At 65.5% G+C, this 14,842-nt stretch overlaps 4 protein-coding genes across 4 annotated transcripts in view; all 4 read left to right on the top strand.

The window, feature by feature from the left end:
• Positions 1 to 5,043, top strand: part of CHLRE_09g398512v5 (uncharacterized protein) — a 19,766-nt gene extending 14,723 nt beyond the window's left edge. The window contains exons 8-10 of the mRNA XM_043065892.1: positions 724 to 1,463; positions 2,183 to 2,937; positions 4,299 to 5,043. The gene's annotated coding sequence lies outside the window, so the exon portion shown is untranslated. The remainder of the gene's footprint in view (positions 1 to 723; positions 1,464 to 2,182; positions 2,938 to 4,298) is intronic.
• A 74-nt stretch (positions 5,044 to 5,117) lies between these two features.
• CHLRE_09g398475v5 (uncharacterized protein) lies at positions 5,118 to 7,163 on the top strand. Its single transcript, XM_043065891.1, has 2 exons — positions 5,118 to 5,417; positions 5,552 to 7,163. Exons 1-2 carry the CDS (start codon positions 5,235 to 5,237, stop codon positions 6,254 to 6,256), a joined length of 888 nt encoding a protein of 295 aa, XP_042921330.1. The 5' UTR covers positions 5,118 to 5,234; the 3' UTR covers positions 6,257 to 7,163.
• A 424-nt stretch (positions 7,164 to 7,587) lies between these two features.
• CHLRE_09g398438v5 (uncharacterized protein) lies at positions 7,588 to 10,683 on the top strand. The gene is made up of 5 exons (XM_043065889.1): positions 7,588 to 8,017; positions 8,342 to 8,474; positions 8,763 to 8,840; positions 9,260 to 9,719; positions 9,930 to 10,683. The coding sequence occupies exons 1-4, from the start codon at positions 8,007 to 8,009 to the stop codon at positions 9,545 to 9,547; spliced, it is 510 nt and encodes a 169-aa protein (XP_042921329.1). The 5' UTR covers positions 7,588 to 8,006; the 3' UTR covers positions 9,548 to 9,719; positions 9,930 to 10,683.
• An 84-nt stretch (positions 10,684 to 10,767) lies between these two features.
• On the top strand, positions 10,768 to 14,233 carry CHLRE_09g398401v5 (uncharacterized protein). Its single transcript, XM_043065888.1, has 2 exons — positions 10,768 to 11,048; positions 11,183 to 14,233. The coding sequence occupies exons 1-2, from the start codon at positions 10,866 to 10,868 to the stop codon at positions 11,882 to 11,884; spliced, it is 885 nt and encodes a 294-aa protein (XP_042921328.1). The 5' UTR covers positions 10,768 to 10,865; the 3' UTR covers positions 11,885 to 14,233.
• The last annotated feature ends 609 nt before the right edge of the window (positions 14,234 to 14,842 follow it).

Genomic DNA, 14,842 nt, shown 5'->3' with positions numbered 1-14,842 from the left:
GGAGGTGGGTGCGAGTGGACTCCTCAGCCACGTCTCGCAAGCAGCGCCGTCGTCACGGAGGGTCCGGGAGGAGCCGCAGGCGGGGACGGCGGTGGGCGTTGCGGCCAGCGGCAACAGCATCGGCGCCGCCTCAACAGCAGTAACAACAGCATTAGCAACAGCACTAGTGACAGCACGCGTGACAGCGGCAGTAACAGCATTACAGTATCAAGCCGGCGGCGTCAGGGTGCAAGCCACCGCCGCCGGTCAGGACTGCACGCGGCGTTGGCCCAGGTGGCGGTGTCGCGCGCGCCCTCGGGCTCAGCCGCGCTGTCAGCGCCGGCGTGCTGGCCCCCGCCGGCGGCGCCCCAGCGGCTGCACAGGCAGCCGCTCCACCGCATCAGGCGGTTCCACAAGCACTGGCGCGGGACTGGGCGTTCAAGATGAGGGCTGCAGGCGGCGGCGGCGCAGGCGGGCGCAACGGTGGCGCTTCGGCGGTGGCCCTCCACAGGCCATGGCTGCTGTCGTCGCCAGCGCACAAGCTGGACCTGGGCCGCCTCCCGCCGGCGGCGCCCCAGCGGCTGCACAGGCAGCTGCTCCACCGCATCAGGTGGCTCCACAAGCACTGGCGCGGGACTGGGCGTTCAAGATGAGGGCTGCAGGTGGCGGCGGCGCGGTCTTTCCCGCCCCGCCGCCGTCCGTGGACGTGGCCCAGGCCCCTGCCTCCCCGACAATGCGGCGCAGGTGGGTGGTGGCTTTGGGCGTGCATGCGCTGGCGGGGGATGTTTGGGGGCGGGGCGGGGTAGGAACGCGGCGCGGCGCGGCCCGTGGCGGTTCGTAGTGTAGCGGCGGCGTGACGTGGCGTGTGGCGTGGCGCGTGGCGGCGCGGCACGTAGTGGCGCGTGATGGGTCACCGCGTGCCGAGTCCCTATTCAAGCTCCGGGCTGCGGGGCGATGGGGGGCACGTGAGGTCGCAGCAGGGGACCACTGAGCGCATACCGGCAGCGAGTGATGCGTGTGGAGACATTGCCTTGGACAACGCGGAACATGGGCGTGGGCGTTGCAGCCGTGGGCGTTGCAGCTGTCCGCAGCGCCCTGCGGTAGCGCTCGGGTGCTGCTGCTGGCTAGCTCGTGCATTGGGGTCTTGCCAGGGTCGTCCTAGGGCGGCGCGGCTTAGCCGGCCAACATTCAACGCTGGAGGTGGGAGCGGTTGGGGGCGATGTCCCACGCTTTGTCTGGTTGCACTTCATTTCGACTTTCCATCTGGGTGGTTATGTGGCTGGGATGAGTGCGTGAGTACGTATGCCCTGGATCATCTGGACCCACATGCCCGGCATGGGCTACAGCCACCGGTGTGTGGGAAGGCGTCACCCGACCAAGTTTGACTTGCATGTCAGTCCCTCAACTTGGAGTGCTGATGCGCCCCGCAACATTCTGACATTGGCCGACTGACGATGCCCAGTGTGTGATGCGATGTGCAGGAGGTGGGTGCGAGTGGACTCCTCAGCCACGTCTCGCAAGCAGCGCCGTCGTCACGGAGGGTCCGGGAGGAGCCGCAGGCGGGGACGGCGGTGGGCGTTGCGGCCAGCGGCAACAGCATCGGCGCCGCCTCAACAGCAGTAACAACAGCATTAGCAACAGCACTAGTGACAGCACGCGTGACAGCGGCAGTAACAGCATTACAGTATCAAGCCGGCGGCGTCAGGGTGCAAGCCACCGCTGCCGGTCAGGACTGCACGCGGCGTTGGCCCAGATGGCGGTGTCGCGCGCGCCCTCGGGCTCAGCCGCGCTGTCAGCGCCGGCGTGCTGGCCCCCGCCGGCGGCGCCCCAGCGGCTGCACAGGCAGCCGCTCCACCGCATCAGGCGGTTCCACAAGCACTGGCGCGGGACTGGGCGTTCAAGATCAGGGCTGCAGGCGGCGGCGGCGCAGGCGGGCGCAGCGGTGGCGCTTCGGCGGTGGCCCTCCACAGGCCATGGCTGCTGTCGTCGCCAGCGCACAAGCTGGACCTGGGCCGCCTCCCGCCAGCGGCGCCCCAGCGGCTGCACAGGCAGCCGCTCCACCGCATCAGGCGGCTCCACAAGCACTGGCGCGGGACTGGGCGTTCAAGATGAGGGCTGCAGGCGGCGGCGGCGCGGTCTTTCCCGCCCCGCCGCCGTCCGTGGACGTGGCCCAGGGCCCTGCCTCCTCGGCAATGCGGCGCAGGTGGGTGGTGGCTTTGGGCGTGCATGTGCTGGCGGGGGATGTTTGGGGGCGGGGCGGGGTAGGAACGCGGCGCGGCGCGGCCCGTGGCGGTTCGTAGTGTAGCGGCGGCGTGACGTGGCGTGTGGCGTGGCGCGTGGCGGCGCGGCACGTAGTGGCGCGTGATGGGTCACCGCGTGCCGAGTCCCTATTTAAGCTCCGGGCTGCGGGGCGATGGGGGGCACGTGAGGTCGCAGCAGGGGACCACTGAGCGCATACCGGCAGCGAGTGATGCGTGTGGAGACATTGCCTTGGACAACGCGGAACATGGGCGTGGGCGTTGCAGCCGTGGGCGTTGCAGCTGTCCGCAGCGCCCTGCGGGAGCGCTCGGGTGCTGCTGCTGGCTAGCTCGTGCATTGGGGGTCTTGCCAGGGTCGTCCTAGGGCGGCGCGGCTTAGCCGGCCAACATTCAACTGAGCCTGCTGCATCGTACCGTGGGTATGGTGGCTGAGATGCCGACCTTGTGCCTCGTTGTTGCTCTTCCCCGTGCTCAGGTCAAGTGCAATACCTGCTGGCGCGGCAGCCGTGGGAGCGCTTCGGCGGCCCACAGGTGCGGGCGGAGCCGATGGGCACACCCACCGGCTCTGGAGACCTGACGGAGGCGAGGAGCATCTGCAGGCGCTGGAGGTGGGAGCGGTTGGGGGCGATGTCCCACGCTTTGTCTGGTTGCACTTCATTTCGACTTTCCATCTGGGTGGTTATGTGGCTGGGATGAGTGCGTGAGTACGTATGCCCTGGATCATCTGGACCCACATGCCCGGCATGGGCTACAGCCACCGGTGTGTGGGAACGAAGGCGTCACCCGACCAAGTTTGACTTGCATGTCAGTCACTCAACTTGGAGTGCTGATGCGCCCCACAACATTCTGACATTGGCCGACTGACGATGCCCAGTGTGTGATGCGATGTGCAGGAGGTGGGTGCGAGTGGACTCCTCAGCCACGTCTCGCAAGCAGCGCCGCCGTCACGGAGGGCCCCGGAGGAGCCGCAGGCGGGGACGGCGGTGGGCGTTGCGGCCGGCGGCAACAGCATCGGCGCCGCCTCATCAGCAGTAACAACAGCATTAGCAACAGCACTAGTGACAGCACGCGTGCCAGCGGCAGTAACAGCATTACAATATCAAGCCGGCGGCGTCAGGGTGCAAGCCACCGCTGCCGGTCAGGACTGCACGCGGCGTTGGCCCAGATGGGGGTGTCGCGCGCGCCCTCGGGCTCAGCCGCGCTGTCAGCGCCGGCGTGCTGGCCCCCGCCGGCGGCGCCCCAGCGGCTGCACAGGCAGCCGCTCCACCGCATCAGGTGGCTCCACAAGCACTGGCGCGGGACTGGGCGTTCAAGATCAGGGCCTGCAGGCGGCGGCGTCGCGGGCGGGCGCGTGCATGCGGCGCTGCTTCAGGCGATGCGGCCCCCCACAGGCCATGGCTGCTGTCGTCGCCAGCGCACAAGCTGGACCCGGGCCGCCTCCCGCCGGCGGCGCCCCAGCGGCTGCACAGGCAGCCGCTCCACCGCATCAGGTGGCTCCACAAGCACTGGCGCGGGACTGGGCGGTCAAGATCAGGGCTGCAGGCGGCGGCGGCGCGGGCGGGCGCAGCGGTGGCGCTTCGGCGGTGGCCCCCCACAGGCCATGGCTGCTGTCGTCGCCAGCGCACAAGCTGGACCTGGGCCGCCTCCCGCCGGCGGCGCCCCAGCGGCTGCACAGGTAGCCGCTCCACCGCATTCAGGCGTTATCACCAACACTCGCGGCGTGGGACTGGGTGTTCAAGATCAGGGCTGCAGGCGGCAGCGTCGCGGGCGGGCGCGTGCGTGCGGCGCTGCTTCAGGCGATGCGGCCTGGCACAGGTCCAGAAGGCGAAGGGGCCGCGGAGGAGTCGGAAGGTGAGCACTGCGCAGGCCAGCAGCGACGGACAGGAGGTAGAGAGGCGCGCATGGCTAGACGTAGTAAGTGAGCCGCGTCAAAGCGCGTGCCGTCGCCAGCTGTGCATGACTCCCTGCCCCGGCTTCGCCTTGTCTCTGGCTTTGCACACACACCCTACCCCCGCGCACCCACCCTCAACCCCCCCTCAACCCCGCTCCTGTCCCTTTCAGACCGCATGGCCCAAGCGAACAACAGTACAGTAGTGCGGGTGGCCCGGCCTGGCTGCATTGGCGCGGCAGGAGGCGTGAGGGCGGTACGGGCCAGGCTGACTGCCCACAGCAGCTGTGCGCGGTGGCATGCAGCAGGGGGCAGGTAGGTGCCAGAGCGCTTGGTGTTGTGGCAAGCAGGTGAATGCACATTGAGCAGCGACTGGAATGTCCGGTGCAGGCGCGGGCACGCAGAGGCTAGCAGAACAGGGATGGCAGGCGGAGGCATGCGCCGTGTGCGCAGCCAACCCGCAGCCGGGTACATGGACGCACGTGTGGTAACAGCTGTGGTCGCCGTTTACACTTCTTGGTCCTACCCACATGTGCACCGCATTGCAGGGAACTCCTATGCCGAGAAGCTCAGCATCAGCTGTGCAGGAGCGGGCGTGCGGGAGAGGAACGGAGGCGCGCTGGGGGCAGAGGGCGGCACGGCGCATGGGCTCGAGCTGGTGCAGGAGGTGGGTGCGGCGGTGGAGGGGGCGTGGTGGGGCCTGCGTGTGCGGCGGAGGCTTCGCGATGTGGGCCATCGGCCTGTGCGAGCTAGCGGGATGTGGGTAAGCGCCGCGCGATTTGGGTACAGAATACTGAATTACAATTAGTTTGCGCGGCGTTGGCGTCTGGAGGTGGCCCTGTGCGTTGGTCGCGTTTTGGCACAGGTGAGCCGCGGTTGGGTCAAACAACCGCCTGCATTGCGCTGACTTTCTCGGCTCAGCCTGGCCCCCCTGCCGCCCGCCCGCTATAAAAGCCCATCCCTCCATAGCCTCCTGCATGTACACCCATTCACCAGTGCTGTGCAACTAGAGCCCTACTGCTTCTTACAACCAAGTGAGCTCAGCGGTACCCCAGCTGCCCGCCCCGCCGGTTTCCTGTACCACCACGTTCTGTTAGCTTTGAGCTAAGATGGAGCTCCTTAGCATTCTGATTCCCCTGCTCCAGTTCTCGCTGGCTGTGGCCGTCCTGGCGCAGTCCGCGGTTGCGCTGTCCGTCCTGGAGGGCGGCATGCTTACTTTGGTGATGGCGCTCTGCGTTTGCGCTGTGTCCAAGTGCCCTGGGCATGAGGATTCTGACTGCGAGGACCGACTTGTGAGTAGTGCGGGCTGTTGCGGTTTGTTTAGACGCTTGTTGGGCGAGTGCTGAGCGCATGCTGAAAAGGGATGCTGCCGGTCAACGCATGAAACGGGGCGTAACGAGCTGTTCTCTATTCTTGGCGACTCTAGGTCTCCGAGGATGACCGGCCCTCAAGCCCGGCGTCTTCTATCGGCGACAAGATGGACATGCACATCGCCGACCGCGACGGCTTTCCGCCTGCTGACAACGAGCCCAAGCCCAACCTGCTGTGCGCTGCTGAGACTCCTCTGGGCTCGCCGATGGCTGATGGCTCCCTGAAGCCTGCTGTCACCGCCCCGGCCTGCGACACCAACCCCGCCTGCCCGAAGCCCGACGCCCTCGACGGTTCCGACACCGACGCCCTCGACTTCACCATTTGCTCCTGCCTGCACGCGAGCGGCTGCCCCCTGGTCATCATCGACCACTCCGCCGACGATATTGCCCCTTACAAGCCCGCTGGCTCTGGCGCGTACCGCCTGATGTTCCAGACATTCACGAAGCACTGGGCCGGCGTGCAGCAGGCCTGGGACACCATTCAGGCTCTGAAGGCTCGGGCCACGGACCGCCTACAGCAGGCACTGCGCTGCCGTTTCGACATGACCCAGATTGGATCTGATCTGGTGCTCGAGTACCTGGCTCAGACGGTGTGCGAGCTTGAGACCCAGGCTGTGTGGGACCTGCAGGAGGCCGGCCAGTGGGAGGTGGAATGGCAGGTCCGCCTGCAGGCCATGCAGCTGGCGGTGCGTGAGGCAAAGGCCGTGGCCGAGCACGGCTGGCTGGAGAGTGTGGTCTCCGTGCCTGGCTTCGTGGTGTGAAGGCCCTGTGCGGCCGGCCGGCGAGGCGATGGACTGACCTATCAAAAAATCGGTGTTTTTCAACACCACCCTAAATGGCATCCTGGTTTTGAGCTCGGGGTTGGATGGGAACAGGCAACGGACTGCAATCCGTGCAGGCGGCAAGCAATGACGTACGGTACGGTACAGGCCAGGTCAAATCGACAAGGAGTTTCAGTACAGGACCGCTGATGGCACGGAGTGATAGTGCTTGTCTTGAGGAGTCGATTGACGCCACTTTGGTATAAGATGGAGGGGTTTTAACCCCTACACACCAAGGTTTGTCCGTGTGTGTGTGGGTGTGTGGGTGTTGGGGGGGGGGGGTCGGTCGTCCCCTCTAGGAGTGTCCCGAGGGTTTCGAGGCATGGGGTTGACGAGTGTTGCGGAACTAATGCGTACGTAGACCAGAGCGGAAGGCGGAGTGGGCTTGCAGGCGGCACGAGAGTAGGCAGTCAGTAGCGCAAGTTGCGAATTCACATGTTACCTCGTAACCGACGGTAAACGCTGTGGACGGTCGCGCCCATGGCTGGCTGACGGAAGGTGGCTGCTGTATTGGGATGGCTGGGCTGGACGACGCCGGCCGGGCTGGCGTTGGGACTACCAGAAAGGATGCGCCCGAAACCAACCTGGAGAACACCAGCGCCACCGGTGCCCAGCACGACATGTAAGGGAGGGATGAGGGAGGGACAGGAGGCGTGATGCACTGCAGCGTAGAAGCTATGGCGCTAGGCGCGAGGCAAGCAACGTCAACCCCTAAACAACCGCGAGGACATGGTGCGCAAGCCGGGCTGCAGGCTGTGGCTGTTATGGCTGCGCGCTGCGCGGGGTGACTAAACGAAGAACACTAAGTACGGGGACGTGATGGATGCGGTTAAATAAATGAGCAAGGGCGCCGGGCGGCCGAGGAAGTAACGACAGCGGGGTCTGGCACTTTGTTTCCTACCCCCCCCCCCGCCCCCTCCACCAGGACCTGAAAGTGAGCCCAAGCTTTACAGCCGTTGCCTTGAAGTAAGCCCACGGCTAGTCGACCGGAGCTGGATGAGAGCAGCCAAACCCGCGAGTGTCACCCCTCCGCCGCAGGCTGCCTGACTGGACAGGTTCCGTGAAGCACGCCACGCAAAACACGCACACGGCCCCAGACCTGGCTCTGGGCTGCATAATTTAATCTTATCAGGCATATGATCGCGTTGTATGTAAGACTGCGTCACGCCGCAACCGTAGCTGTCACACAGCCGGCTCCGATGCAGCTGCTGGCCGTGGACCCGGACATATCTCTGTGCACGTCACTTCTAGAATAAATATTTCACCACATAGATATACGTAACCGAGTACGAGAATGCCATCCTGAGCCAGGAGCATGTCCAACCCGCCATGAACTTAGCTCGAGACGCCACAAACCTGCTTTCTGACGCCCCGCTGTGTTAAGCGTCTATGGCATATATCACTGTCGTGGGTAGCTATCATTCGGGGACGGGGAGCCTGCGTCTCGGCAACGAGGCCCTGCAGGTCTGGCGATTAGGGTTCAGGGGGAGCTCAGCTGGCAGCCGGGCGAACGGCACATGGCGCTTGTAGCATATGGCGTGAGGAGGCTGGGTGGCAGCGATGTAGTTCTGCCGAAGCGCCCACGGTAACTCTCAGCGGCCGCTGGGAGCTGCTAGCGCGCTGGCCCAAGCTGTTCTTTCCCGCCCCGCCGCCGTCCGTGGACGTGACCCAGGCCCCTGCCTCCCCGACAATGCGGCGCAGGTGGGTGGTGGCTTTGGGCGTGCATGTGCTGGCGGGGGATGTTTGGGGGCGGGGCGGGGTAGGAACGCGGCGCGGCGCGGCCTGTGGCGGTTCGTAGTGTAGCGGCGGCGTGACGTGGCGTGTGGCGTGGCGCGTGGCGGCGCGGCACGTAGTGGCGCGTGATGGGTCACCGCGTGCCGAGTCCCTATTTAAGCTCCGGGCTGCGGGGCGATGGGGGGCACGTGAGGTCGCAGCAGGGGACCACTGAGCGCATACCGGCAGCGAGTGATGCGTGTGGAGACATTGCCTTGGACAACGCGGAACATGGGCGTTCCCCGTGCTCAGGTCAAGCGCAATACCTGCTGGCGTGGCAGCCGTGGGAGCGCTTCGGCGGCCCACAGGTGCGGGCGGAGCCGATGGGCACACCCCCGGGCTCTGGAGACCTGACGGAGGCGAGGAGCATCTGCAGGCGCTGGAGGTGGGAGCGGTTGGGGGCGATGTCCCACGCTTTGTCTGCTGGTTGCGCTGCATTTCGACTTTCCATCTGGGTGGTTATGTGGCTGGGATGAGTGCGTGAGTACGTATGCCCTGGATCATCTGGACCCACATGCCCGGCATGGGCTACAGCCACCGGTGTGTGGGAACGAAGGCGTCACCCGACCAAGTTTGACTTGCATGTCAGTCACTCAACTTGGAGTGCTGATGCGCCCCACAACATTCTGACATTGGCCGACTGACGATGCCCAGTGTGTGATGCGATGTGCAGGAGGTGGGTGCGAGTGGACTCCTCAGCCACGTCTCGCAAGCAGCGCCGCCGTCACGGAGGGCCCCGGAGGAGCCGCAGGCGGGGACGGCGGTGGGCGTTGCGGCCGGCGGCAACAGCATCGGCGCCGCCTCATCAGCAGTAACAACAGCATTAGCAACAGCACTAGTGACAGCACGCGTGCCAGCGGCAGTAACAGCATTACAATATCAAGCCGGCGGCGTCAGGGTGCAAGCCACCGCTGCCGGTCAGGACTGCACGCGGCGTTGGCCCAGATGGGGGTGTCGCGCGCGCCCTCGGGCTCAGCCGCGCTGTCAGCGCCGGCGTGCTGGCCCCCGCCGGCGGCGCCCCAGCGGCTGCACAGGCAGCCGCTCCACCGCATCAGGTGGCTCCACAAGCACTGGCGCGGGACTGGGCGTTCAAGATCAGGGCTGCAGGCGGCGGCGTCGCGGGCGGGCGCGTGCATGCGGCGCTGCTTCAGGCGATGCGGCCCCCCACAGGCCATGGCTGCTGTCGTCGCCAGCGCACAAGCTGGACCCGGGCCGCCTCCCGCCGGCGGCGCCCCAGCGGCTGCACAGGCAGCCGCTCCACCGCATCAGGTGGCTCCACAAGCACTGGCGCGGGACTGGGCGGTCAAGATCAGGGCTGCAGGCGGCGGCGGCGCGGGCGGGCGCAGCGGTGGCGCTTCGGCGGTGGCCCCCCACAGGCCATGGCTGCTGTCGTCGCCAGCGCACAAGCTGGACCTGGGCCGCCTCCCGCCGGCGGCGCCCCAGCGGCTGCACAGGTAGCCGCTCCACCGCATTCAGGCGTTATCACCAACACTCGCGGCGTGGGACTGGGTGTTCAAGATCAGGGCTGCAGGCGGCAGCGTCGCGGGCGGGCGCGTGCGTGCGGCGCTGCTTCAGGCGATGCGGCCTGGCACAGGTCCAGAAGGCGAAGGGGCCGCGGAGGAGTCGGAAGGTGAGCACTGCGCAGGCCAGCAGCGACGGACAGGAGGTAGAGAGGCGCGCATGGCTAGACGTAGTAAGTGAGCCGCGTCAAAGCGCGTGCCGTCGCCAGCTGTGCATGACTCCCTGCCCCGGCTTCGCCTTGTCTCTGGCTTTGCACACACACCCTACCCCCGCGCACCCACCCTCAACCCCCCCTCAACCCCGCTCCTGTCCCTTTCAGACCGCATGGCCCAAGCGAACAACAGTACAGTAGTGCGGGTGGCCCGGCCTGGCTGCATTGGCGCGGCAGGAGGCGTGAGGGCGGTACGGGCCAGGCTGACTGCCCACAGCAGCTGTGCGCGGTGGCATGCAGCAGGGGGCAGGTAGGTGCCAGAGCGCTTGGTGTTGTGGCAAGCAGGTGAATGCACATTGAGCAGCGACTGGAATGTCCGGTGCAGGCGCGGGCACGCAGAGGCTAGCAGAACAGGGATGGCAGGCGGAGGCATGCGCCGTGTGCGCAGCCAACCCGCAGCCGGGTACATGGACGCACGTGTGGTAACAGCTGTGGTCGCCGTTTACACTTCTTGGTCCTACCCACATGTGCACCGCATTGCAGGGAACTCCTATGCCGAGAAGCTCAGCATCAGCTGTGCAGGAGCGGGCGTGCGGGAGAGGAACGGAGGCGCGCTGGGGGCAGAGGGCGGCACGGCGCATGGGCTCGAGCTGGTGCAGGAGGTGGGTGCGGCGGTGGAGGGGGCGTGGTGGGGCCTGCGTGTGCGGCGGAGGCTTCGCGATGTGGGCCATCGGCCTGTGCGAGCTAGCGGGATGTGGGTAAGCGCCGCGCGATTTGGGTACAGAATACTGAATTACAATTAGTTTGCGCGGCGTTGGCGTCTGGAGGTGGCCCTGTGCGTTGGTCGCGTTTTGGCACAGGTGAGCCGCGGTTGGGTCAAACAACCGCCTGCATTGCGCTGACTTTCTCGGCTCAGCCTGGCCCCCCTGCCGCCCGCCCGCTATAAAAGCCCATCCCTCCATAGCCTCCTGCATGTACACCCATTCACCAGTGCTGTGCAACTAGAGCCCTACTGCTTCTTACAACCAAGTGAGCTCAGCGGTACCCCAGCTGCCCGCCCCGCCGGTTTCCTGTACCACCACGTTCTGTTAGCTTTGAGCTAAGATGGAGCTCCTTAGCATTCTGATTCCCCTGCTCCAGTTCTCGCTGGCTGTGGCCGTCCTGGCGCAGTCCGCGGTTGCGCTGTCCGTCCTGGAGGGCGGCATGCTTACTTTGGTGATGGCGCTCTGCGTTTGCGCTGTGTCCAAGTGCCCTGGGCATGAGGATTCTGACTGCGAGGACCGACTTGTGAGTAGTGCGGGCTGTTGCGGTTTGTTTAGACGCTTGTTGGGCGAGTGCTGAACGCATGCTGAAAAGGGATGCTGCCGGTCAACGCATGAAACGGGGCGTAACGAGCTGTTCTCTATTCTTGGCGACTCTAGGTCTCCGAGGATGACCGGCCCTCAAGCCCGGCGTCTTCTATCGGCGACAAGATGGACATGCACATCGCCGACCGCGACGGCTTTCCGCCTGCTGACAACGAGCCAAAGCCCAAACTGCTGTGCGCTGCTGAGACTCCTCTGGGCTCGCTGGCTGATGGCTCCCTGAAGCCTGCTGTCACCGCCCCGACCTGCGACACCAACCCCGCCTGCCCGAAGCCCGACGCCATCGACGGTTCCGACACCGATGCCCTCGACTTCACCATTTGCTCCTGCCTGCACGCGAGCGGCTGCCCCCTGGTCATCATCGACCACTCTGCCGACGATATTGCTCCCTACAAGCCCGCTGGCTCTGGCGCGTACCGCCTGATGTTCCAGACATTCACGAAGCACTGGGCCGGCGTGCAGCAGGCCTGGGACACCATTCAGGCTCTGAAGGCTCGGGCCACGGACCGCCTACAGCAGGCACTGAGCTGTCGTTTCGACATGATCCAGATTGGATCTGATCTGGTGCTCGAGTACCTGGCTCAGACGGTGTGCGAGCTTGAGACCCAGGCTGTGTGGGACCTGCAGGAGGCCGGCCAGTGGGAGGTGGAATGGCAGGTCCGCCTGCAGGCCATGCAGCTGGCGGTGCGTGAGGCAAAGGCCGTGGCCGAGCACGGCTGGCTGGAGAGTGTGGTCTCCGTGCCTGGCTTCGTGGTGTGAAGGCCCTGTGCGGCCGGCCGTCGAGGCGATGGACTGACCTATCAAAAAATCGGTGTTTTTCAACACCACCCTAAATGGCATCCTGGTTTTGAGCTCGGGGTTGGATGGGAACAGGCAACGGACTGCAATCCGTGCAGGCGGCAAGCAATGACGTACGGTACGGTACAGGCCAGGTCAAATCGACAAGGAGTTTCAGTACAGGACCGCTGATGGCACGGAGTGATAGTGCTTGTCTTGAGGAGTCGATTGACGCCACTTTGGTATAAGATGGAGGGGTTTTAACCCCTACACACCAAGGTTTGTCCGTGTGTGTGTGGGTGTGTGGGTGTTGGGGGGGGGGGGGGGGTCGGTCGTCCCCTCTAGGAGTGTCCCGAGGGTTTCGAGGCATGGGGTTGACGAGTGTTGCGGAACTAATGCGTACGTAGACCAGAGCGGAAGGCGGAGTGGGCTTGCAGGCGGCACGAGAGTAGGCAGTCAGTAGCGCAAGTTGCGAATTCACATGTTACCTCGTAACCGACGGTAAACGCTGTGGACGGTCGCGCCCATGGCTGGCTGACGGAAGGTGGCTGCTGTATTGGGATGGCTGGGCTGCTGGACGACGCCGGCCGGGCTGGCGTTGGGACTACCAGAAAGGATGCGCCCGAAACCAACCTGGAGAACACCAGCGCCACCGGTGCCCAGCACGACATGTAAGGGAGGGAGGAGGGAGGGACAGGAGGCGTGATGCACTGCAGCGTAGAAGCTATGGCGCTAGGCGCGAGGCAAGCAACGTCAACCCCTAAACAACCGCGAGGACATGGTGCGCAAGCCGGGCTGCAGGCTGTGGCTGTTATGGCTGCGCGCTGCGCGGGGTGACTAAACGAAGAACACTAAGTACGGGGACGTGATGGATGCGGTTAAATAAATGAGCAAGGGCGCCGGGCGGCCGAGGAAGTAACGACAGCGGGGTCTGGCACTTTGTTTCCTACCCCCCCCCCCCCGCCCCCTCCACCAGGACCTGAAAGTGAGCCCAAGCTTTACAGCCGTTGCCTTGAAGTAAGCCCACGGCTAGTCGACCGGAGCTGGATGAGAGCAGCCAAACCCGCGAGTGTCACCCCTCCGCCGCGACCGCAGGCTGCCTGACTGGACAGGTTCCGTGGAGCACGCCACGCAAAACACGCACACGGCCCCAGACCTGGCTCTGGGCTGCATAACTCAAATATATCAGGCATATGGTCGTTTTGCATGCTAGACTGCGTCATGCCGCAAGTAACGTAGCTGTCACACAGCCGGCTCCGATGCAGCTGCTGGCCGTAAACCCAGACATATTTCTGTGCACGTCACTTCTAGAATAAATATTTCACCACATAGATATACGTAACCGAGTACGAGAATGCCATCCTGAGCCAGGAGCATGTCCAACCCGCCATGAACTTAGCTCGAGACGCCACAAACCTGCTTTCTGACGCCCCGCTGTGTTAAGCGTCTATGGCATATATCACTGTCGTGGGTAGCTATCATTCGGGGACGGGGAGCCTGCGTCTCGGCAACGAGGCCCTGCAGGTCTGGCGATTAGGGTTCAGGGGGAGCTCAGCTGGCAGCCGGGCAAACGGCACATGGCGCTTGTAGCATATGGCGTGAGGAGGCTGGGTGGCAGCGATGTAGTTCTGCCGAAGCGCCCACGGTAACTCTCAGCGGCCGCTGGGAGCTGCTAGCGCGCTGGCCCAAGCTGGTCTTTCCCGCCCCGCCGCCGTCCGTGGACGTGGCCCAGGCCCCTGCCTCCCCGACAATGCGGCGCAGGTGGGTGGTGGCTTTGGGCGTGCATGTGCTGGCGGGGGATGTTTGGGGGCGGGGCGGGGTAGGAACGGGGCGCGGCGCGGCCCGTGGCGGTTCGTAGTGTAGCGGCGGCGTGACGTGGCGTGTGGCGTGGCGCGTGGCGGCGCGGCACGTAGTGGCGCGTGATGGGTCACCGCGTGCCGAGTCCCTATTCAAGCTCCGGGCTGCGGGGCGATGGGGGGCACGTGAGGTCGCAGCAGGGGACCACTGAGCGCATACCGGCAGCGAGTGATGCGTGTGGAGACATTGCCTTGGACAACGCGGAACATGGGCGTGGGCGTTGCAGCCGTGGGCGTTGCAGCTGTCCGCAGCGCCCTGCGGGAGCGCTCGGGTGCTGCTGCTGGCTAGCTCGTGCATTGGGGTCTTGCCAGGGTCGTCCTAGGGCGGCGCGGCTTAGCCGGCCAACATTCAACGCTGGAGGTGGGAGCGGGGCGATGTCCCACGCTTTGTCTGGTTGCACTTCATTTCGACTTTCCATCTGGGTGGTTATGTGGCTGGGATGAGTGCGTGAGTACGTATGCCCTGGATCATCTGGACCCACATGCCCGGCATGGGCTACAGCCACCGGTGTGTGGGAAGGCGTCACCCGACCAAGTTTGACTTGCATGTCAGTCCCTCAACTTGGAGTGCTGATGCGCCCCGCAACATTCTGACATTGGCCGACTGACGATGCCCAGTGTGTGATGCGGTGTGCAGGAGGTGGGTGCGAGTGGCCTCCTCAGCCACGTCTCGCAAGCAGCGCCGCCGCGACGGAGGGCCCGGAGGAGCCGCAGGCGGGGGCGGCGGTGGGCGTTGCGGCCGGCGGCAACAGCATCGGCGCGGCCTCATCAGCAGTAACAACAGCATTAGCAACAGCACTAGTGACAGCACGCGTGACAGCGGCAGTAACAGCATTACAATATCAAGCCGGCGGCGTCAGGGTGCAAGCCACCGCCGCCGGTCAGGACTGCACGCGGCGTTGGCCCAGATGGCGGTGTCGCGCGCGCCCTCGGGCTCAGCCGCGCTGTCAGCGCCGGCGTGCTGGCCCCCGCCGGCGGCGCCCCAGCGGCTGCACAGGCAGCTGCTCCACCGCATCAGGTGGCTCCACAAGCACTGGCGCGGGACTGGGCGTTCAAGATGAGGGCTGCAGGTGGCGGCGGCGCG

The sequence above is a fragment of the Chlamydomonas reinhardtii genome, chromosome 9, assembly GCF_000002595.2.
Source record: "Chlamydomonas reinhardtii strain CC-503 cw92 mt+ chromosome 9, whole genome shotgun sequence".
Classification (NCBI taxonomy): domain Eukaryota; kingdom Viridiplantae; phylum Chlorophyta; class Chlorophyceae; order Chlamydomonadales; family Chlamydomonadaceae; genus Chlamydomonas; species Chlamydomonas reinhardtii.
Note: the sequence above shows the minus strand (reverse complement) of the source record. Positions and strands in the feature narration are given on the sequence as shown.

What these genes read in the sequence shown, in the direction of transcription:
- CHLRE_09g398475v5 (XM_043065891.1), top strand. Translation starts at nt 5,235, where the DNA reads ATGGAGCTCCTTAGCATTCTGATTCCCCTGCTCCAGTTCTCGCTGGCT. An exon ending in CTGACTGCGAGGACCGACTT is followed by an intron (nt 5,418 to 5,551) that starts GTGAGTAGTGCG and finishes TGGCGACTCTAG; the next exon opens with GTCTCCGAGGATGACCGGCC.
- CHLRE_09g398401v5 (XM_043065888.1), top strand. Translation starts at nt 10,866, where the DNA reads ATGGAGCTCCTTAGCATTCTGATTCCCCTGCTCCAGTTCTCGCTGGCT. An exon ending in CTGACTGCGAGGACCGACTT is followed by an intron (nt 11,049 to 11,182) that starts GTGAGTAGTGCG and finishes TGGCGACTCTAG; the next exon opens with GTCTCCGAGGATGACCGGCC.
- CHLRE_09g398438v5 (XM_043065889.1), top strand. An exon ending in AGCATCTGCAGGCGCTGGAG is followed by an intron (nt 8,475 to 8,762) that starts GTGGGAGCGGTT and finishes TGCGATGTGCAG; the next exon opens with GAGGTGGGTGCGAGTGGACT. An exon ending in GGGCCCCGGAGGAGCCGCAG is followed by an intron (nt 8,841 to 9,259) that starts GCGGGGACGGCG and finishes GGCCCCCCACAG; the next exon opens with GCCATGGCTGCTGTCGTCGC.